A 23,099-nucleotide genomic window follows, 5' to 3' on the forward strand; every position below is an offset into this window, starting at 1 on the left:
CGACTTGATGCTATGTTGTATCAATTTTGACTTGATTCTTTCTCAAACCCACTCATATAACTTTAAACGCTATCCCGCTCTACTCACGTAATATTATTATTATATTTTTGCTCTCTTTTTCGAAGTCAGAGAATCTCTGAGGGAGAGAAATCCGTTTTGCATGGTAAAAACGATATGTATAAATACCAGAAACTTTCCTTGCGCATATCGATTTGATCCTGGTGTGTTTTTTTGTGTGACGGTATTTAATGATTTGATATCAGCGCCTAAATTTTTGATTTTTTTTTTCTCTGCACTTGGCGAGACAAGGAAAACCCATTTGAGCCAACACCTCGGACTTGGCAAGGCATTCTAAGCGTGATTACAATACAAGAAATATGTTTTAATAATGCTAGCCAGAAGATTTGGCAATCGAATCGTTGTTGTTGAAGCCAAAATGCTTGAGACCAACTTGGGTTTTTCTGGGCCCCCAGTGCTTTATGGGCACTTTTTTAAACCGCCAACGAGCACGACGATTTCCATTAGATGCCGAATGCAAAGTGGGCGATTTTTACTGGCGCTTTTCAAATGCCAGCGCGTTTTAAATCGCACAAAACCTTTTGCATGCGATTCGCTAATGTTGCCAACTAAATGATATTCGAACATATGCGATTCGTGATCATAAACATTTGTCATGGATGAATAATGCTGAGTGGTGGTGTTTTGTAATGATTTCAAGGTTTAGAGGGCGGTTCAACTTAGAATCGATGGGTAATTTATGTGAGATATCTGAGAATCCAGTTCAATGGAACCAACTGCTAATTGCTAATATTAAAAACTCTTTAAATCAATTATTCTTTATTGAATATATATTAAACTAAAGTGCTTCACGTTTTCAAAGTAATGCTTAGATTAATTTATATAATTATGAGTGCTTGAAATAGTTCGGCACCAATATGATCTCAATAATTTCCTCAATTTAATTAATCTATAATGGAATCTAACTCTTTTTTGGCTCTATTCAATTTTCAATGCAATTTCCAGCAGGTCTCCACACTTGTTGACCCTCCGCTGGGTCCGCGTTGTTTATTTTATGACATTTAAACAATTATTTTTCAACACAACCGTTGTTGAAATATCATTTGATTTAACCAGCCAGTTGGCCGGGCCCACACCCTCATGGAAGTGGCCCAAACGAGTCTTGGCCAGGCACTGAGATTGGGATTGGAGTCGCTGGTTTTATGCTGCTGCATTTTGCTGGTGTCACAATGTCTGGGACCGCCAAATTCTGCGACGCTGTTGTTGTTCTCGCAAAACGCCCCGCAGCTAAACATGAGATGTATATTTTATTTTTTTTCATAATTTAAAAAATCAAAATACTTGGCCATAAACAAAAAAAAAACATTTTGATATGAGCCTTCTGCTGTGTTGTTGTTGTGGCCGAAAATCGAATTCTTGAATGAACCATTAATCTTGTTGCCAGCTCGGTGGACTCGGTCATTAAATACCGCCGCTGTAATTGCATTGCAGGCACTGAAAAAAAAAATATGGTACTCTAAAAAATTAAATTGGGTAAACATAAAATATATATGTGTTCAATAGCTGCTGGTAATGGGAAAATGGAAACCAAATACTTTTTTATATTTTTGTCAACCTCTAAAGTTTTGTTATAAATTGAAATATTTTTTTTCCGTGTGAGTCTCGCTGTCTGCCTTGCCGATTTTCCCAGTTTCGGTTTCGCTTTAGTTTTTGCGAGCAAATTAATGCGGGTTTGTCATATTACAATTACTGGCTTTTTCTGGCCCGGCTCTGTGGCAGCTAGCATTATTACACCTGCGCGAGAGGCGGTGTGACTCCCCTTGGGGTTCCGATCCGGTTCGGTCCTTGGCTTTACTGCTCGATATAGTCTCGGAGTTTTTTGGGGATAGTAAGTACACAGTCAGTCGGTCAATTGGCTCGTTCTGCTCATTTGTTTGCCCCTCTGGGAGCGGCCAAAGTTCAGCCAATCGGTTGACAGTTCATAAGTTTCAAACATGATTTGTTCCTCCAAAAAAAAAAAATGTTGGTGTGTTCTCACGATTATAATTTGCCAACTATTTAAATTGGATTCAAAACGGAGTTTGGTGTACGGATGGGAGATTTGCAGCCAAAAGCCTGAATAAAAATATTTGTAAAACTTGTAATGACGTCAAAAAGTATCCATTAACATTACACAGAAATGAGACCATGTCAAAAGACATCATGATCGCATTACGTGTAGTGGACAATGACCCGAGTGCCTTGACAAATTACACTATTTAATGGCATCCTGTTTCCAACTCACTAACTTTTGATCATCTCCATCCAGCGGTGCAAATTTTATGGCGCTTTTTTCACGGTAGCCACGGCAACTCCTCTTTCTCGGCGGCCTCCGCCGCGTGGACAAATTGCCGAGCGGCAAAAGTGAAAATCACCTTTTCCAGATGTGATTTTTTTTCAATTTTCAAATTTTCCATGGCCCCCATGTATGGCAGGCATAATTTGTTAATTATTTTCCGAAGCACGGCTCGTGTGCCGACTACAACTTAATCAAAGTGATGGGGCCAATTAAAACGCCGCCGCGGGAAGCGATAAGAGATCCCAGACCCCACGACGAACTAGTTTAAAGAAAGCCTTTCCACCATGCGAGTGAAAGAAAGAGAGAAAGGAGGGGTTGGCTGGGGTCTTGGTCTGGCATTCGATTGGATTGGATTGGATTTTGTTGGGTTGGGTTTGAGTGAAGCGCATCGAAACGGACCAAAGCGAACCGCAGCTTAATTACGATGAGATAGAGGCGGAACTCGGCCCACGGATCAATAGATCCGCAGATCGATGGATAGGAGATCACCGCCACGGAATTCCCCAGCTGATCCCGGTAGCTAACAGATCCCAGATTGAAGTCTGCCTATCATAGATATTCACAGACTGACAACATAGAGAGTTCATCAAAGAAACAGACGGCTACATTTAAACAAGAGATTAGCAAAAAAAAAAAAATTTAAATCTTTAATACATTTTCTTTACTGATCTGTTTTCAATTATTTCGTTATTTATTTATTATCTTAGTTGACAAAAAATATTAAAATTTACAATAAAAAGTTCAAAATATTTACTTCCAAAATAAAGTAATCAACTAATTCCAAACTCAAGGACCCAAATTTTGTACACAGCACTTCCCTTTATAAAAATTTAATTTAATTGTTCTGAACTTTTAAAATTTTTAAAATTAAAGTTATTACTTTTAGATAATCTTTTAATATTACATACCTGATTTAAAATACTTTTCTGTGCATGGAAAAAATAGGAAAAGACCTTATAAAAGTAGTTAGACGGTTGACAGTCTGTGGGCAGACTGGCTCAGCCGAACATCCTCCAGCGGAAGTGGGCGACTCGTGGTCGTGAGTGGAAGACATAGAACCAGACATCCGCTGGAGGAAGAGAACCAGAGCACTCAGACTTCCGCAGGCGTTGCAACTTGTCAGATTGGTTCCCTAGCCAAATCACCATCATCGAAAGGGCCAAATTGAATAGCTTTAAGTTCGGTTCTTTTTCACTAAGCTAACCACAATTTCAACAACCCAGTTAGACCCTAATCGATGATCTAAAAAAAGAGTTCGATCCTTAGAGATCTTCGCTTTCAATTAATTTCATAACAGTCCCTTCGATTCTTCTCTTTCGGCTGACTCCAAAGTCCAAAACTGCTCCTTGGGCTCCAACCACCTGCCTGCCTCCACACACACCTCCTGCCTGTCAATTAATGGTCTCTCGACTCCGTCTGGCGGAGCCAACCAATTTCATCTTATTATCCCACACAGAGCCCAGAAACTGGTTCTCGGGTTCTGTTTCTGTTACCAGTGCTGCCATCACTCAGCTTGAAAAACAGGACAGATAAGCCACAAAAAACAGGGAAAAAAAGGACAAAAAATTTAAGAAAAGGACAAAAAAAAGGACAAAAGTAAATGTGCCTACATTTTTCTGTTTTTACCAATGGGTTATATATTTACTTAATATAAATGGATTTTAAATAAAATTTAATTATGTAATGATCTACTGCGCCCGACTCACAACCTTCTTTGTTTGATCATTTTACCATGGTAAAATTTTGTGCGTATACGTAATAATCTAAAATTATTATAATAATTAATGCATTTCAAGTAACTATATTCGTAATACAAAAAAATTAAATATCTTCGTCAAACCCGAAAAAGAGTCGTTCAAATCTGAATTTTTTTTCTGACAAAAAAGCAGAGAGTTAAAATTAAGAAATTTTAAAAGTGCTTTCCTCTTTTTTTTGCTACAGAAAAAATCGTACTATAAAGAAAATCCATCGACTGCTTTACGTCTCTTTGATAATTTGTAAAAAGAATTATTTTTTAAGTGCCGAACTGTAAGAATGATGGTTAAAAAGGCATTTTAGCAAATAAAAACAGGTTTATACACTTTCGACTAGCAAAAATAACACTCAAAACCTTTTTTTTGAAAAAAGGATAGATTTCCGGATAGGGGATGTTTGAAATTTTTTCCGGATAAAGCCGTTAAAAAAAGGACAGATCTGTCCGGAAAGAGGACAAAATGGCAGCACTGTCTGTTACTGATTCTGGCCTGGAAATCAAGTTTCTGAGCTTTTCTGTGCCATGTCCAGTCTCTCGGCCTACCCAAAAAAAAAAGAACAGGAAAAAAAAGAGTCCGAGGAAAACAAGAGAAGGCGAAAACCAACGCAGACAGAAAATGATTTGCAGTTCATTAAGACGAAACCCCTTCGAAGGAGCCAAAGACTAGACGATGACTAAGACCTCGATGGAGGGGCTCTTGTGGCGCATGTGAATGAAATTGGTTTCGGATTGTGTCCCGTCGAAACGAAGGACAGCAGTCTTCAAGCTGGACAGGCAATAGACCTTCTAACACTCAGAGAAAATAAATATATAAAAAATAACAAGGGCATGGAAAATGAAATGGCATTGAACATATTTATTTTTTAAAGAAAATAATAGAGATTAGTTAAATATTTGCTGGGCTTATTAGCTCGTGAAACCGTTGTTGGTCTTCCATTTCAAAATTTTCACAGCATATTTTAGCACCCCAATTGTTTGCCCTCATATTTGGCTTTCCACACTTGTGGGCTTGGAAAACACATCATACATGTGTGACTAGGCCTAGACGAAAGTAAACTTCGATTTTTAAGAGATCAAGGTTAAAAGCATAATTTCAACAAGTGCCATCTTTGTTTAATGGAAATTTTTCGTAGTGTGCTCAGCCATTCGACCTGATCTTGACATGATAATTATGTCTGCACCGGGTGGTAAAGCTGTTCACTTGATAAGCCTGAAAATATATTTTTGTTTAGGGCTGCAACAAGGTGGGTTTTGATGCCTAGAAGCACCACCTCGTTGGCTTTGTGAGTCTATGGCCCATTTGAGCGCTTTCATCTTAGGATGATGCCCACACATGTGACCAATCAAAAAGTAACGCCTTGGCTTTGGGGCCTGCTCAACTTTGACGAAAGGTGTTCAATGGTTACACCGAGAGAAAAGCAGTAATATTAAATTGATACAATTAATAATTTTAATACTATTAAAATTAATGCCAATAGATCGGGAATTTTATTAGGAACTCAACGAGATGTTTTTGACAAAATACTGACTTTTCTTTCGATTCCAATCCTGGATCCGCCACTGATCAAAGCTTTATTTTTCAGTATTATTTTTATAAATAGGTAGATAGGCAGAAAAATTTAGGTTAGAAATTGCTGAGGTTTTCCACTTAGTATAATATTTTTTCCGCTGTATTATAACTTTCATCATTGATAAGTTTTTAACTCTATTGGCACATTTTCTTGCAGCAGCACCGCCAGGAGTCGCAGTCGCCGGATTACCACCACCGCTATGCGAGCAATGGCAAGCTGCCCCGGGCGGTGGCCTCTACCAATGGCAATGGCTTTTCCACCGGCACCACCCAAACGGTCACCGTGGATGTGCACCACCACCACCAGCACCTCAGCGGAGGAGTTGCCTCCGCCGCCGCCAAGCAGTTGATGGCCAACGGCAATGGTATAAGTGGCCATAGTCGCAGCAGCAGTCTAAGCCATAACATCCATGCGGTGGCCTACAGCGAGCTGAGTGCCGCACCACCGGCCTTTGCCACACCGCCGACGCGGAGGCGGTTCTTCAACCACAAGAATCTGCGCAGCGCCCTCACTGGAGGAAGTGGCGGGCCATCGGGCGGCGGAGGAGCTGGAGGAGTGGGCGGCGGCCATCGACGCACTGCCTCCAATGGGGGTTGTCCCATTGACACGGCATCAATCCTGTCCGGAGGTGAGTACAGAAAGGGGTTCGGGTGGGGGTCAGGTTCAAGAGTTGGCATACTGAAAGAAATCATTTTTAAAGATTTATATATTAGTTATTTAATAGAATAAATGGTATAGGGATATATTTAGGAATAGCTAAGAATAAAAACCTCCTCGAAAAGAAAATTCACCCAGCATCCATCACTAGATCATCCTCATCATCACCACCACGATAGCCAGACGGTGGGCAAGGAGTCCAATGCCCTCAACACATCGACCTGCTCGGATTCGGCGGTCACAAGAAGGCGGCGGAAGAACGTTAGCAACCACAACCTGAAGACCTCCGCTCGCCATGGAGGAGGTAGTGAGAATCGCCTGAATCGGCTCAGTTTGGCCGGAACCTCCGTCTACGCGGGTCATCTGTCGTCGTTGGTCTTCGGGAAGATCAAGTCCCTGTGGAGCGTAAACTCCTCCAATTCCAGCGAGGCGGGACTGAATCAACTAGCAGGCATGGCTTCGGTCCTTTTTCTTGAGCATCCTCCTTCGTTTCACTCGTTTGCATGTTGCATCCTCATTGTCGTCCATTTCTAATCCTTTCAGAAATATTGCATGATTTTTTTAAGATTTTATCAATATTATACGGCCCTATAAGGGGGCTACAGGGAAATAACTGAACTATAGAGTATGAACAAAATAATATTTTAATATTTTTATGTTTCTACATTTTTTTTCATAACACAAAAAACATGTCGCCGAAAAATCGATATGCGCATGTAAAATTCTGATTATGCCATATTCATATCGTTTTAACATGAAATACTCATTTGGAGAATTTCGAATTTACGGGGCTAAGTTAAAATTGGCTTTACATAATGTAAAATCGATCTGCGCTTCACATCGATTTTTTTTTTTGGGTGTACATAACAAAGTTAATTTAAATTTATTATGGATCTATAAAAGCTAAAAACTAAATCTATGAGGTTAATTTTAATGACAATAATTCCATGTTAATATCATAACTATTATACAACACCTCACAAAAATCGATATGAAACGTAGATCTATTTTACATTATTTAAGATCAATTTTAATTTAATATGTGGCCAGGTAAATTCAACCTGGTCGAAAAGAGTATTTCATGTAAAAACGAAATGGGTTTTGCATGACCTCAAATTTACATGGCCATATCTATTATACGGGAAACATTTTTTTAAGTGTATGATTTTCAATATCATAAGTATTATTCTATAATTTTTTGATTGTTATTTGCATGCCTTTCTTAAAAAGACCTATAAATCTAATAATTCCCATATTTCTAACCACAGGAAGCGACGCCCTTGACCATCACTCCTCGCTGCTGAACGAGAAGCTGCAGAAGGACCAGCTCCACGCCCGCCTCGGCCTGCTGCTCAACGATCCTGGGAGCAATGGGAACAGCAGCAGCAGCGGCAGTGGCTGCGAACCCATCTCCGCCCACTCCACCACGAGCACGACGAGCAGCAGCGGCGTGGGAGCGAACAGCAACACCACGAGCGGCTCCTCGCAGAACGTGAGTCCGGAGCAGACGCTGGCCAGCGGGGCGGGGATGCTCAGCGGCAGCCAGCTGTCGGTGGCCACCAGTCACGGGGTCAAGGAGGATGCACTGAGTCTGTGTGGCAAATTCAAGGCGGGCTGCTCCATGCTGCATGTGTACGAGGCGCTGCCGAGCAAGAGTCGCAAGGGAAATGCCAGGAGATCGACGAGGGGTCAAGCATCCGCTTCCAGCTCTTCGGCAGCAGCGGGAACGGGAGCAGTGTCATCCAGAGTAACTGCCTCCACTTTGGCGGCGGTTCAGTTGGCCCTGAAGCCACTGTTCTTCGAGGTGCCCCTGCAGGAACCCGATCCTCCGTACGTCGGTCGCCAGTGGCTGGTGCAGCAGTTGTCCAACATCCTCCTCGGCACCGAAACGCGGGTGGTGCTGATCAACGGACAGCCGGGCACCGGGAAGACCGCCTTCTGCCTGCAGCTGGTGGAGTACTCCTGCTTCGGCCGCCGGCAGATGCAGGACGCCGATCCCGATGGCATCTACAGTCAGCTGCAGCTGGGCGCCCACTGTGAGCGCATGCGCGGCCTGGCCTCCCACATGGTGGGCTATCACTTCTGCCAGGCGGACGCGAATCTCACCTGTCAGGTGCCGGACTTTGTGCACTCTTTGGCCGCCCAACTCTGCCAGGCGCCGCAGCTGACCGCCTACAGGGATTACCTGCTATCGGAGCCGCATCTCCAGGACATTCTCAGTGTGCGCGAATGCATCGCGGATGCGGAGCGAGTGATGAAGCTGGCCATTCTGGAGCCACTGGCGCAGCTTCACAGGGCTGGAAAAATTCCCGCCAAGGTGGCTGTTATCCTGGTGGATGCCCTCTGCGAGGCGGAGTATCATCGTCCCGATCATGGGCATACTATCGCTAGTTTTCTGGCTCAACTGACGCCGCATTTTCCGGCCTGGCTGAAGCTAGTGGCCACTGTGAGGACCCAGATGTTGGAGCTGGTCAAGGCTCCCAGCTACACGCAACTCACTTTGGATAGCTGGGCGAGCAGTCAGACTTTGCAGCAGGATATGCTGGATTATATAGGCGCCCGGCTGGCTGATAGTCAGGAAATTCGTATGAACATCGGAGGAGGAGGAGGATTAGGAGTTGGAGGGCAGGGAAGCCAACCGCAGACCAAGTTCGTCTCCCATTTGCAATCCCTCAGCCGGGGCTCCATGCTGTACGCCAAGCTCATCCTGGATCTCATTGCCCGCGGCCAGTTGGTCATCAAATCCTCCAGCTACAAGGTGCTACCCGTTTCGCTCGCCCAGATCTTTCTGCTGCACTTCAATCTGCGCTTTCCCACCGCCCGCAGCTTCGAGCAGGCTGCTCCCATCCTCAATGTCTGCCTGGCGGCTCTCTATCCGCTGACGCTGGACGAGATCTACTACAGCATGGAGGCACTGGGTCATGGAAGGGAGTCGCTTAGCTGGCCGGACTTTATGCAGCGCTTTAAGCTGCTCGATGGCTTTCTGATTAAAAGGTTGGACAACACATACATGTTCTTTCACAGCTCCTTGAGAGAATGGCTGATGCGGCGGGATGAGGGCGAGTCCAACAAGTTCCTCTGCGACGCGCGGCTGGGTCATGCGGCCATTGCCTTCCGGTTGTCCCGCCTGCAGGCTCCTCTATCGCCGCAGCTCACTTTGGAGCTGGGTCACCACATGCTCAAGGCGCATTTGTATGGCGGATCGAGTCTCACGCTCCTTTCTCCACGGGATCTCCAATCCTATTGGTTGGCCGGAGCGGCGGACAACATCTCCTCCTCGCTGGGCGCCCTGCGCAATGTCTATAGTCCGAATTTGAAGGTCTCCCGATTGGTTCTGCTCGCAGGAGCCTCGCCGAATCACCGCACGGATTACATGGGCGGTGCTCCGATCCTTTGCATAGCTGCTCATGAGGGCATCCTGCCCATGGTCAGCCTGCTGCTGGAATTCGGCGCCGATGTGGGTCTGACCAACAGTCAGGGATGTACTCCCCTGATTCTGGCCGCCATGCGTGGCCACTGCGACGTAGTGCGTCCGCTGGTGGCCGCCGGCAGCAGCCTCGGACAACTGGACATCACGCAGAGGTGCGCCCTGGTTCATGCCGCCCGCATGGGTCATCTTAGCGTGGTCAAATACCTGCTGGCCTGCGACTGGTCGCCAAGGAAGCACACCCAGGATGTCTCCAGATCGGTGGCTCTGCAACAGGCTCTCATTGGAGCTGCTGCGCAGGCGCATTGCAAAATCCTCGAGGATCTGCTGGACCTCAATGAGTCGGAGTTCGATCTGGATGTGAATGGCATGGAGCCGAGCAGTGGAGAGTTGGCGCTCACGGCCGCCGCACGTCACGGATGCGTGGATGTGGTGGGCATCCTGCTGTCCCGCGGCGCCCAGATCGATGCGAGGAATCGCCAGGGATACTCGCCGCTCTGGCTGGCCGTCAAGGAGGGTCACTGGAGCGTCGTGGAGCACCTGCTGCAGCGGGGTGCCCTGCTGGACGAGCCGCTGGGCGAGACGCGCAAGACGCCGCTGATGATTGCGGCGGAGGAGGGTCATCTCGAGCTGGTGGAACTGCTGCTGGCAAGGGGAGCGGAGAGGGAGGCCCAGGATCACGAAGGATTCACGGCGCTCAGCTGGGCCTGCTTGCGTGGACATCTCTCGGCAGCCAAGACGCTCATCGAACATGGCTGCAATCGCCACCACGAGGATCACAATGGACGCACTGCCCTGGATTTGGCCGCCTATCAGGGAGCCGCCAGCCTAGTGCTCTATATCCTCGACCAGGGCGGCAACCTGGAGCACATCGATGTGCATGGAATGCGTCCGCTGGATCGGGCCATCGCCTGCCGCAACATCCAGGCCGTGCAGGTGTTCCTGCGCAAGGGCGCCAAGCTGGGACCGACCACGTGGAGCATGGCCATGGGCAAGCCGGAGATACTGGTGGTGCTGCTCAACAAGCTGCTGGAGGACGGCAATGTGCTGTACCGGAAGAACCGCTTCCAGGAGGCCGCCCATCGGTACCAGTACGCCCTGCGCAAGATCTCCGGACTGGAGCAGTTGCTCGAGAGGAATGCCGTCTTTGGCCAGCTAAGGACCAATCTGCTGCTGAATCTGTCGCGCTGCAAGCGAAAACTAAATGTGAGTATTAAGATATTAAATAAATAACAGGGTTCGGAAAATAACACACACTGTAAAAAACTTGTGTTATCAACATGTTAAATGTCAAAGTGTTGAGTTCAAAAAAAGTTATTGACTTGTGTGTAAAAAATTGTATCCTACATATGTTAGAAATATAAATATCACACACATGTCATTTGTGTTATTTACAAGACGTGTTATTAACACGACATGTTTTTTTACACAGCGCGTTTTTAACACAATGACATTTTTGACATTACAAAATTTTTAAAATGCACGGTTTTGCAGAGTGTAAGAATTCATAATTAAAACTAACATATATTTTCCCTTCGGCTCGTTAATGTCAATAAAATGTAATTTTTTATTTGTGTTAAAAACACAGTGTATAAAATACACAAGTGAGCTGTGTGTGCTAACAATTATTTTTCACATTTTCACACTTTTGTATTTGACACACATGTCAAGAATTTTGCTCACACTGTAAAATACAATTTTTCATGTTTTTAACATGTGTGTCAATTTCAGAACCCTGATAAATAAACTGATACCTAATTGACTACTTATCTGCCTTTCAGGAACTTGACGCCTCCATAGATTTGGCCACGCAGGCGATTGCCCAGAAGCCGCACAGCTACGAGGGTTACTACGCCAGGGCAAAGGCGCGCATGGAGCTGGGAGCCCTCAACGAGGCGCTGGTGGACGCCAATGAGGCCATGCAGCAGGCCGCCCAGAGCGGAGTGCTCTGCGAGGTGGTCGAGGTGCTGAAGCGCATCCAAACCGAGCTGCTCACCCGGATCACCATCAGCAGCGATGGCGGCGGAGCTTCCGCCGTTTACGAATCTCATCACGAGATCACCGATTTGTAAATGTCGATTGTTGTGTAATGTTGTACTCGTCGTATCCTTTTCGAATTAATCCCTATGATAGTTTAAGTGCCTATCCTAGACCCTACTTTTTGCTATTTATTGCCTTCGAATGTTTTTAATTTAAACCAACTGAGAAACTATTTTTGTAATTTCTTTTAAAATTGTCTTTTTAATTGTGTCTACGCATGTAAAAATTAGTTATATACTCCGATTAACCATAAGCATCAGTTCTTATTCATAACAAATATTAAATAAATGCGATTTTTTATAAGATTGAATAAAAAACTTTTAAAGAAAGCTGATAATTTTTTGCCTTCTGGGATATGCTTGGTTATTTTGACAAATATCTTTAAAATGAGTTCAAGCTTAAGCTGGCTTTTAATAACACAATGTTGAACATTGGACAAGGTAGCTATATAAATTTACAAAAACTGCAAACAGACGCATCGAATTTCAACGATTATAGTGACATCTATTCAATTTAAAAGTAATTAAAAACAAAATTAAAAACATATCTTATGTAGATGTATATACAATATAAACTTAACATATATACGAGGGAAAAGTTCAACGTAGGAATGGAATAGTTGGAAATGAAATAAAGTTTAGAGAGCATCGAATGTAATAAGAATTATAACATGAATTATTTTCATGCAGCGCCGTTGAACTTGCCATAAATAAGATTTTTTTGTGCCGCATCGCATACTTAAGTACATTTAAAATTAACAATATCCTTATAGGCTCCAATACGAGCTTTCTGCTACTTAAGTCCTTTTTCCATTAAGTTTACTCAGTTCAGTTGGCTCTCCTGCATCGCAATGCACTAGACGCGACTCGACAAGCGGAGCTGAGATCTGCAAATGCAGGACATAGTCGGGAGCTAGAAAGAACAAAGTTTCAGTTACAGGAAAGTTTCAGGAATTATTGGAGATGGAGGGTGCAAGATGTAGCATTGTTGCTTTTGGGGGTATTCAAACAGAGGAACAAGCTGTGAATGAAAGCGAAGGAAACAAAAAGCAAAAGCGTTTTGTGCGATGAATTGGCTGGTTAGTGTAAACGGAAGAATTAATAGTTCCAGGCTCACTTTGCTCTAGAAGGAATTCCAAATCATCGGGGCAGTCTATCGTGGGAAAATCAATATTGGTCGACTCCTTTAGAATAACACCAATGTCCTTGTCGGCACTCATTAAGAACAAAGGCACGTTCGCCTTGGAGAGCTCTTTTTGCAGCGATCCCATGCCTCGAGCTGCCGTGAAATCAAAGTCTGCAAGGGAAATAGTTTTTTAAAACAATATTTAAATATTTATTATTAAACATACCATGCACATGGGCACAATCCAGAACCACGGGCGCGGTTCCGTGAGTATTCAGGGCCTTAGAGATGCCCGAGCGAACCCATTCGATGGCCGGGAAGTACAGAGAACTGTGCTTTGGACGAATCAAAATGTAGTTAATGCCATTGCTGGTCTGCAGCTTGGAGACACTCAGAACGGGTCGAGCGGCTCGGTAAACCAGGAAGGCCACATCGGCACCCACGCCCAGCAGAAGGCCAATTTCAACGCCCACCGCCAGGCTCATCACAAAAGTAATGGCTCCAGGGAGCAGCTCCCGCCGGCTGCACCGCCACAGCGGCTTGATGACCTCGAACTCAATCATGAATATCACCGCCGAGATGATCACCGCACTGAGGGCAGCCTTCGGGATGTACTGGAAGTAGGGCGTCAATAGACCCAAAGCCAGGAGAACCAGTACACTTGTATAGCAGCCTCCCAGTGGAGTCCTCACTCCACTTGCGTGGTTAACAGCGCTTCTCGAGAAGGATCCTGTGACCGGCATGGAGCTGCAGAAGGCACCGCAAATATTGCTCATGGATAGAGCAACAAGTTCCCGCGTGGGACTCAGACCAGCTCCTCCGAACGCCTTTGAAATGGCCACATTGCCTAGCACAGCTATTATGGGCAATATTATCATAGATGGACCCAATTCCGAGAGCTGAAAGTAAGATAAAATTGATTTAATTAAAGGCATTAAATATATTAAATAAATATTAAATAATGTATTGAATGTTTCAATAAACCTTTTATAACGTCCAACACTTCATTAAATCATAAAATGGATTTAATTAATGAATTTAAATATATTAAATAAAATATTTAGTAATGTATTGATTGTTTCAATAAAACTTTTATAACGTCTACATCATAATTACATGAAAACATGGATTTAATAACTTAGTTTAAATATATTAAATAAATAAATTAAATATTTAATAATGTATTAAATGTTTCAATAAAACTTTTATAACGCCTACCATTTTTATAGCTTTTTGGTCTATAAATATTTAATATAATACTATTTAAATCTAAGAATAAGGAGTATAATTAATCTTAAAATAAGTAAAGTGCAAAATTATAATAATTTTGTTAAATTTTAAACTGGATGGCTGGCACATCGCACCGGTTTCATTAAACTCGTTACCCTTAGATTAAAATAGTATTATATTATATGTATGTATAAACACATATATTTGTATGGTCTGTGGCCTGAATGCCAAAAATAAATCAGTTCTATTTAGCAATTAAAAACAAGAAATACAAGAAATAAGTTTCTTAAAGTTGAAGACTAAAACAAAGCAACAATAATCCAGAAAGACCGAGACTGAATAAATAAAATGGTTTTTATACTAGGTCAGAAAAAACGAGATAATTAAGTACTTAACTTTTTCTTTCACTTACCATCTGTTCAAAGTTCTGTGTGATCTCGGTGCCATTCCTGTCCAGAATGGTAGTCTCCAACTTGGGCAGCGTGACGTTGGGCAGGCCGCTTTTAACCTTTCCGGTTAGGATGTACGGACAGCTAGCCATTTGCTCACAGGTGTTGTAGGCCAGCACACTGGTCACCAGGACAACCAGAGCATTCCGTCCGGTGGCTATGACCCAGATGCTGCCGCTAATCAGTTGCTGAGCCCGCAAGTTCCTGATCCGCCCGTTTAGCTTTACGTCTTTTAGTTTCTATAGGGATTGAGACTTATTATAGAAATATTTTTAAAGCAAATTAGGTATTATCAATTACCCTCAACAGCAGCAGAACCACGATGGAAACCAGACCCAAGGTAAAATCGCCTTGTCGAACATCCCGAAGATTTCCGAAGACCGAGCGCATGGTGTTGATGAAATCAGAACCAGATCCACCTCGCAGACCCAGCAAACCCTTTAGCTGCGATGTGCCAATAATAACAGCGGTGGCCGAGGTGAATCCCACGGTAACAGGCAGCGATATCAGATCCACCAGGGCGCCCAGCTTCAGCACTGCCATGCCCAGCTCAACGATGCCGGAAATGAGGCACAGGAGTATCGCGTAGGCGGGACCCGATGCCAAGCCAAATCCCGTGTGCCGTCTGGTCATCAGTGCGAGCAATGCCGTGGGTCCAATGGTCACCTGGCGGCAACTGCCCAGCATGACGTATATGATGCCGCCCACAAAAGCCGAGTACAGGCCATACTGTGGTTCCAATCCCGCCAGCGTTGCATAGGCCAATCCTTGGGGCAACACCGTGAGTCCAACTGTCACTCCGGCTATCAGATCTGCCACCGCATCCTGGCCGGTATACCCATGCAGCCACTTGAGACCCGGCAGCAGGCGATAGGCCCATTTCCTGGGGGTCATTGTGAAATTATCTGTGAATTAAAATAAATCAAAATAATTACAAAATTTGTAAAAATATTAAAATATTTTAGAGCCAAAATAAATATTTTTTATAAAGGTTAACAAAGAATTACGTCGCAACGAATTACGTCTGTGCATTAAAATAAATCAAAATAATTAAGTAACTTGTAAAAATATTGAAATATTTTAGAGACCAAAAAAAACATTTTAAATAAAGATTACCAGCGAATTACGACGCAAAAAATTGAAGATCGGCAGTTCAACGACTTGTCCATCTTACTTTGCATAATTATACATTTGATTATGAGACGTCTGCGTGACAGACAAGCCCAAAGAAAAAGAGACGTCAACTTGTGTTATTACCAAAAAGCAAGTCATAAATAACCCTCGTAGAATTCAAAACAATGGAAGAAATACGAGTTTATGGTAAATAAACAAGAATAGCTGACAAACCTTGATGGTTACAAATGGCTCACCGAATAAACTAGATTGTTTAAATTAAACAAACCAGTTAAGGCTGGCTTTAAGTTAATTGAAATTTATCAAATTTATCTGTATAAATTCTGATTCGTCAAAGTGTAAAAATTATTTTAAAAAGATTAATGTGAATGGTTGCCATTTACGATCATTTTAAAGATTAATTTTTGAACAAAAATTGCTTTAAAATTTAAAATGTTCGAGTCAGAAAGCGCAATTATTATATTGCACTTTTTTACAATACAATTTTTACTTATTGTTTATAAAAAATATATTTGACTAGCTGGCATTCTAGGCATTTGAGGCAATTTCACACAATAACAATTCCAGTCTAGTCTAAAAATTCTCCTATCTAACCGACATACATTATAATTTGTTAAAAACTCACGTATTTAAACAAATGTTTTGATGTTGTTGTCCGTTCGAAGGGCACGTTCTTTTCGAGCCGGAGAACTGAATTCTTTTGGGTCAAAATTGTTTTTAGTCCGAAGAGCGGGAGCTCTGGAGGAGCTCAGATCGGTTCGGGAGCTGGTTAAAGACTGAGGAACGATCGCGTGTGCGAAGAATAAACTGATCAGTGATCACACGACCGCTCAATTAGCTCGGCAAGTGGCAGAGTTGAAAGTATTGGTTCGGGTCGCTTAAAACGTGATCAAATAGCTCGATCGATATAAACAAATGCGAGCACGAGATATGTGCACGTAAATTGAATTTCGCGTTGTTTTGCAGACGATTTATTTACAATTTAGAGCCAATAATTATCGCGAAATTTTTTGCTTGTTATGTCATTTGCTATAACGCTTCGTCTGCGAAAATAATAGGGAGTATTTACTTAAGTTATTTAAGTTAAATGGAATTTTAATCGTTTCGACGGCTGAATGGGATTATATACCATTAGTTCCGCCAAGCAATGATAATTTGATTTGTACAATGTAAACAGTTTAACAGCATTTATTGACATATTAGGAATAGAACAGAACGTATTGTAAAAATAACATTATTTATCAGAGCGTTTAATTGGAATGATATTACATAAAAAGGGTTATAAATGGGATGCTAAATAAATAAAGAGATCATGCTAAAAGTTTACTTGGTAAATAATCACAAACTTTAATAACTTTAGTAAATAGTTAAGTGAAAGTTAAAGTTAAAAAATGAAATAAATAGAGATACTGACATAAAAGGTATTTGAAAAATATTTTCTAATTCCGTAGATCTAATCAATTAGTCGACCTTGTAATTTCATTAACTATTGATTTGAAAAATAGATAAGAAAAGCCCTTATCAGCGTGGTCACGTTTACTTCAAGTGCTTTTGCTTTATCAGCAACTTGTAACCGGAATTAATAAAGCATAAAAACGCAAAGACTGAGAGACGTGAAAGGTTTATTAACCCTTTGAAGAAACTGGAGAAATCCGTTCTTTCCCGGTCCACGAAACCAATATAATTGGAGAGATCACTGCATATATACAGACGTAAGTATATATGTATGAGCATAATTGCCGATTGTTGACAGACGGCGTTATTTATCGTTTTTGCTTTCTTTTTACTTTGGCATTACTCAAAAAACTAGTTTTCGTACAGCCAATGTAGTGGTTAAAGTAAACAAATCGGGGAAAGACGAGAACTGGGTAGCCAATTGTTTAGTTTGGGTTGTTTATTTATAACGCGAGCTAATTCCCCAAAAATTTGCAACAACAAATGGGTTAGTGGCACAAACACAAAAACACACAAAAAACAAACCAAGGAAGCCTTGTTACTTGATAACAATAAACTTATTATGTATTTATCAACTAATATCACTAAATAGTTAATTTAAGAAACGCAATGCAAGCACTTTTACCGGTGAAATGGCAATAAATGAATTTGTTTGCTTTCCACCGAACAGCTGTCCGCACACAAACTTAACTTAACTTCGGTGGCGCCATCTAGGCGGCTATTAAAGCGAACTATGAATGCTTTACAACACTGAAATGATCCGATAGTTGTTTAAACCCTCCAATTAAAATCAATAAATAAAACTATTTATTTATTTCAAAAATCTTATATTTTTATACACCTATTCATATATAAATAACTCAAAATTCCAAAATTTGTTTCCAAAATAGTGGCAAAACTATCGATATTCCTGACGATACCTGACTTTTACCAGCACTAAAATCGAAAGTCGAGCGCTTACCCACACTGCCCGAATCACGAAACATATTTTTTTATTATGGCAATTGCGCGGCTCGCAAACCAAATTTGCTGATTAAAACCTATTAAAAGTCACTGGCTAACGTCGAGGACTCTTCGAGTTGAAAGTCCTGCTCGAAAGGATCGCCGCGCAGGAGACGGAAGTGCCGAGAAGCAGCCATTTCATCCGACGCCGCCTCCCCCTCGCCCATCGTGGAACGAGGAGACGCCGACCGAAACATTTAGATTGTGCAAATAGCTAAAATCCACACATTCGCCAGCGAATACTATGAAATGGGTAAGCTGCAAGGGAAAACCATTGTGTGTACGGCTTTTCACACCGGTAGGCTGATTTCCAGGGCCTTGATTTTCCATGGCAACAAAAAAAACTGCTAATGCAAATGCATCTTCAATGCCGCTGCATGCGTGTGTGTGTGTCTGGTTGCCGTATGTGTATGCGTGTGTGCAGTTTTCTTAGGGCGTTTTAACTGTTCTTTTCTTAGGGTGTCTCAGTTTTTTGCAAAAACAAAAGGGATTTTGAGTCATTTTCACGGTTATCTTTTGGTGAAATCCTCCTTTGTAAACCCGATTTCGAAATGGGTAAAAAATGTACACCTGGAAACTGTCAGTTTCACTTGAAATGGGTTGAAAAGCCGATGGTTGCTGTGAAATTAAAACCTAAAAATTTAGATTTCTTGGTCGGAAATAAGCTAAAAATATTTATATATCACTGATCAGTCGGTCCGAAATATCATCGAGATCTCTGGAACTAGAAGAGCTAAGAGCTCGAGATTTCCTAAATATAATCTTGAGATCACAAGATTCCTACATACCAAATTCTAAATTAATAGGTTAATTAATAGGATAAATATAAGGCTTAGTACTCAACCCAACAAAAAGTCGTCCAAAACAAAAAACTTCATATGAAAAACAACGTCAAAAAATGTTGTTTCATATGAAGTTTTTGTTTTGGACGACTTTTTGTTGGGTTGAGTACTAGCCCTAAATCAGAAACCCTAAAAATCCGACTTTCAGAAGGTCTCAATTGTTTCTCCAACCTTACCTTCAAATTGGTCTTCCAAATATATTGATCATACAAAATAAACACTCCTATTTTCAGCATCAGCTATAAGTGTCTTATCCCATGATATCTGAAACTGTTGATTAGTGCGATACGATTTAGGTATAATAGGCAGATTCAATTGTACATATTCCGATTCCCCTGCTTTTGATCAAGAGCCTTGATCTCCAGAATAAAAACGTAAAGCGTAATACCATTTTACCCAAGAGGAACTTGTTGCTTGAGGCTTGGTTGTAGGTCAGTGCGAAGAGGTGGCTGATCCGGCGGCGAAGAGTGCGCACCAGGCGACGTCCGGCGACGATGTAAGTAGCGCCCATCGTAATCCCCATCACTCCAGTAACCACCTCCAAGCAAATTTCCAAAAATCGTTTCTTTGTTTCGTTACTTTTTGATTTTTCGTTGTTCTTTCGTATCAGCAAAATTGTAGCACTTTTCTAACAGCGAAATTGGCCAAACTTCAATTACAAACTCTTGTTTAGTTGCGCTAACGTGTTTAACCAATTGGACCAGCTATTTTATTATGTTGCTAACCCTCACCCCCACAAATACACAAAAACACAAGACAATTGATAGGAGAGTTATTAATTTATGGATGGTAATTAAAGGGAAATTATTGGTGGGAATTTTAAGAAGTATCGGATCTTGTTTATTGGTAAATTATTTGAGAAAGAAATCTGTTTATATTTTCAATATTATGTTTTCAAGAGTTTTCTAGATGTTTTTTAATATATTTCTTATAAAATATTTTGTTAAAAATCTACATTTTCTGCTCTATAAAATCCACAAATTATTACAGTGCAGAAACAATAAATGCAAAATATAATAATTTATGTAAGAAAGAAACCCGTTTATATTGTAAATAAATCTGAAAAATATATTTGTTAACAACCATTAGAAATATTTTTAGAAAAGGCAGTTTTCATGACTTTTCTAGATGTTTTTCAACAATTTCTAAAATATATTTTAAAAATAATTTAAGTTTTTTGATCTAAAAATTCAATAAATTAACACTTTTATTGCAATAATTGCTAAAAATTCAATAATACAATAGACTGGGGCTCCAAACCACACAATCCCACACACAAAAAAAGACAAACCCCCCAAAAAATATACAGATTGCAAAGTCGATTGATCCTAACCATTACCCTTCGCAGACAATGCCCTCGGCCATCAGTGGCGCGGCACATGGCCAAGTCCACATACCCAGCAACGAGGAGTGCGGCATTCGGGACGTGTGGAAGCATAACCTGGAGGAGGAGTTCCGCACGATTCGCAAGGTTGTGCAGAAGTATCACTACGTGGCCATGGACACCGAGTTCCCGGGCGTGGTGGCTCGGCCCGTCGGCGAGTTTCGCTCCACGGCGGACTACCATTACCAGCTGCTGCGCTGCAATGTCGATCTGCTAAGGATCATCCAATTGGGCCTGACCTTCATGGATGACGATGGAAAGACGCCTCCGGGCTATTCCACCTGGCAGTTCAACTTCAAGTTCAATTTGAGGTAAGATTGCTTAGTTTTAACTATATATATATAACTATAAATAAATATAATATTTTGCTTCCCCAGCGAGGACATGTATGCGCAGGACTCGATCGATCTGCTGCAAAACTCGGGCATTCAGTTCAAGAAACACGAGGAGGACGGCATCGATCCCATTGAGTTCGCCGAGCTGCTGATGAGCTCCGGCATCGTGCTGGTGGACAACATCAAGTGGCTGTGCTTTCATTCCGGCTACGATTTCGGCTACCTTCTGAAGCTGCTCACCGATCAGAATCTGCCCGCCGACGAGGGCGACTTCTTCGAGCTGCTGCACATCTACTTCCCGAACATCTTCGACATCAAGTATCTGATGAAGTCGTGCAAGAACCTGAAGGGCGGCCTGCAGGAGGTTGCCGATCAGCTGGAACTGCGGCGCGTGGGCCCCCAGCATCAGGCCGGCTCCGATGCCCTGCTGACGGGCATGGCCTTCTTCAAAATGCGTGAGGTACAGCACACAAATGATTTGCACTTTGACCTAGAGGCGCCCGTCGTACTCTTTCCCTATCTGCTTGAGCACACCATGAACCTGAAGCCGTTGGTCAGAAAGGTTGACCTCCTGAGCCGTCCGGTCTACATCGGTGGCTTTCCCCCCGATGACTCGGCCATAATCAGCGGCAGTGGCAACGGCACGGGCAACACCAGCTCCTCCTGCGAGCCACTAACCTCCAGCGCCTACATGGTCACGCCTCCCAATACTCCCGGTTCGCCGGATTGCTTCGCATCTACTCCCATTCGCTGAGCAATTTGTTGCCCTGCCCTTGCCACTACTAACTAAAGTAACTTGCCTCCGCCCAACATCACCATCATCCATTAGGTTTAAGGTTTTCCATGGTTGTCACAACTCGCTCATTTTCCTACATAGTTTATATATGTATCTTATTAGTATAGCCCCACGATTTATGAATGAAATCCATAACTTGAAGTGTTTTTAGTTAGTTTGAAACTGTTAACTCCATGTGAAACATGTTTATTTAGTTTTAAAGATCGCGAGACGAAATGAATTGAAGTGACTGGCTGGATTTGATTGGAAAATTAAATGAATTTGAATTAATTTTCTTTTTAAATTTTTATTTACATTCTTTGGTGTCTGGGCATTATCATTTTAACTCATTTGGCATGGTTTTACATCAATGATTTGCTTTTAACTGCACTTGGTAAAAGTGCAATTTTGTTTTTAAATTTTATGATTTTGTATACCAATCGATTAACATTTAATGTCTTTTTGTAATTTTAAGCGCTATGCTGACGTTTGTTTCCACACAGTGCACTGTGTGTATCAGCGTAGCAAGTGCTTTATCTTCTAGAGAAATAGCAAGAAAATTGCAGAACAAAATTCACCCCATACTAACCGACAATAATAAGCAAAATTACTATAATATTATCTCCATCTAACCACATTGACAAACGGTATGTAACTAATCCTATCTATAAGTAGGACTCTTGGTTAGATTTGCTGCTGTAGATATCTGTGTGCTTTTAACGCTTTATTCAACTAACATTGCTAGATCATCGTACTCATACCCTTCGATTTTTCAGCGACTGCTTTGTGAACCCTGTGTGTGTCCTGTCCCATCCCGAACGTGATTTAATGTTATATGATTTCCTAATCGAACTTGAACCCCTTTCAGATGTTCTTCGAGGACAACATCGACCATGCCAAGTACTCCGGACATCTGTACGGCCTGGGCACCTCGTTCATTGTCAACGGCACAAACTTCCACGAGAGCAACGGCGAGACGAACAGCGCCTCATGATTCGTGCTGATGGGGAACGTTGTGGTGCACGACAGGAAGTTCGAGCAGGAGGCATCACCGGCACCGCCACCGCCGCCATCTGTGCAGGCCACTCCACCACCTGGCCAGGCAAGCGCACCTCTGCAGTAGTCACAGAACGTTCCCGTTTATAAACACTTACCCTGCTACTCTCTTGATGTTCCCACGCAAGTTCAGATAAAAAAAGAAAAAACACCCGTAAAATATATAAAAAGGCATACAACCAATTGTAAATCGCAAAGTATGAGAGAAACCTGCAAAACTAAAATAGTTTCAATTTCAAATTCTGCATGTCTTAAATGTGTTACGAATACAAAACTAAGGTAACTAAGCTAATATTGTAAGCCAAAGGGCAAACATAGAATATTGTGTATTTGTATAAAAAAAAAACAACAGAACAATATATTTAAAACTTTTTAATTTAGTGTAAACACAGTTTCTTATTCATTGGTAATTATGGTAATAAAATTTAAAAGATAAGGGTAAGTTTATAAAGCAAATGGAACCTGATATATTATTATTTATTACAAAGTGTAAAATCTTCTCCAAAAA

At 42.1% G+C, this 23,099-nt stretch overlaps 3 protein-coding genes across 13 annotated transcripts in view; 2 read left to right on the forward strand and 1 right to left on the reverse strand.

Moving 5' to 3' along the window:
- Nucleotides 1-12,128, forward strand: part of rols (rolling pebbles) — a 60,225-nt gene extending 48,097 nt beyond the window's left edge. For 2 of the 6 annotated variants that reach the window (XM_070215557.1, XM_017141589.3), the window contains exons 5-7: nucleotides 5,837-6,308; nucleotides 7,606-10,970; nucleotides 11,546-12,122. In XM_070215557.1, the coding sequence (XP_070071658.1) occupies nucleotides 5,837-6,308; nucleotides 7,606-10,970; nucleotides 11,546-11,836 (4,128 nt within the window). In that variant the 3' untranslated portion in view covers nucleotides 11,837-12,122. Of the gene's footprint in view, nucleotides 1-5,836; nucleotides 6,309-6,488; nucleotides 6,789-7,605; nucleotides 10,971-11,545 lie in introns of all 6 variants that reach the window. The other 4 variants (XM_017141582.3, XM_017141584.3, XM_017141585.3 and 1 more) reach the window with 4 other exon arrangements.
- A 30-nt stretch (nucleotides 12,129-12,158) lies between these two features.
- LOC108057366 (sodium-independent sulfate anion transporter) lies at nucleotides 12,159-17,909 on the reverse strand. Of its 4 annotated transcripts, none has more exons than XM_070215560.1 (6): nucleotides 17,823-17,909; nucleotides 14,909-15,513; nucleotides 14,572-14,847; nucleotides 13,156-13,828; nucleotides 12,921-13,100; nucleotides 12,159-12,716 (listed from the first exon to the last, which is right to left on the reverse strand). In XM_070215560.1, exons 2-6 carry the CDS (start codon nucleotides 15,500-15,502, stop codon nucleotides 12,601-12,603), a joined length of 1,839 nt encoding a protein of 612 aa, XP_070071661.1. In that variant the 5' UTR covers nucleotides 15,503-15,513; nucleotides 17,823-17,909; the 3' UTR covers nucleotides 12,159-12,600. The 4 variants fall into 4 exon arrangements, with proteins under 4 accessions (XP_070071661.1, XP_070071662.1, XP_070071660.1 ...); XM_070215561.1 differs by lacking the exon at nucleotides 17,823-17,909 and adding an exon at nucleotides 17,723-17,737; XM_070215559.1 differs by lacking the exon at nucleotides 17,823-17,909 and adding an exon at nucleotides 16,368-16,786.
- Pop2 (CCR4-NOT transcription complex subunit Pop2) lies at nucleotides 17,271-22,978 on the forward strand. Of its 3 annotated transcripts, none has more exons than XR_011418717.1 (6): nucleotides 17,271-17,454; nucleotides 18,088-18,452; nucleotides 20,390-20,736; nucleotides 20,803-21,220; nucleotides 22,011-22,182; nucleotides 22,404-22,978. XR_011418717.1 is itself a non-coding variant. In XM_070215563.1 (6 exons), the coding sequence occupies exons 4-6, from the start codon at nucleotides 20,393-20,395 to the stop codon at nucleotides 22,527-22,529; spliced, it is 888 nt and encodes a 295-aa protein (XP_070071664.1). In that variant the 5' UTR covers nucleotides 17,284-17,454; nucleotides 18,088-18,452; nucleotides 19,275-19,537; nucleotides 20,390-20,392; the 3' UTR covers nucleotides 22,530-22,978. The 3 variants fall into 3 exon arrangements, 2 of the variants coding, with proteins under 2 accessions (XP_070071664.1, XP_016997179.1); XM_070215563.1 differs by lacking the exon at nucleotides 22,011-22,182 and adding an exon at nucleotides 19,275-19,537 and having other exon boundaries at nucleotides 17,284-17,454; XM_017141690.3 differs by lacking the exon at nucleotides 22,011-22,182 and having other exon boundaries at nucleotides 17,295-17,454.
- Nucleotides 22,979-23,099: the final 121 nt, after the last annotated feature.

The sequence above is a fragment of the Drosophila takahashii genome, chromosome 3L (genome assembly GCF_030179915.1).
Source record: "Drosophila takahashii strain IR98-3 E-12201 chromosome 3L, DtakHiC1v2, whole genome shotgun sequence".
Classification (NCBI taxonomy): Eukaryota; Metazoa; Arthropoda; class Insecta; order Diptera; family Drosophilidae; genus Drosophila; species Drosophila takahashii.

Bases quoted from the DNA above. Each gene is read 5' to 3' on its own strand.
- Pop2 (XM_017141690.3), top strand. The intron at 20,737-20,802 runs GTAAGATTGCTT...TTGCTTCCCCAG, and splicing joins AACTTCAAGTTCAATTTGAG to CGAGGACATGTATGCGCAGG. The intron at 21,221-22,403 runs GTACAGCACACA...AACCCCTTTCAG, and splicing joins CCTTCTTCAAAATGCGTGAG to ATGTTCTTCGAGGACAACAT.
- LOC108057366 (XM_070215560.1), bottom strand. From the start codon at position 15,502: ATGACCCCCAGGAAATGGGCCTATCGCCTGCTGCCGGGTCTCAAGTGG. The intron at 14,848-14,908 runs GTAATTGATAAT...CAATCCCTATAG, and splicing joins TGGTTCTGCTGCTGTTGAGG to AAACTAAAAGACGTAAAGCT. The intron at 13,829-14,571 runs GTAAGTGAAAGA...TCTTACTTTCAG, and splicing joins CACAGAACTTTGAACAGATG to CTCTCGGAATTGGGTCCATC.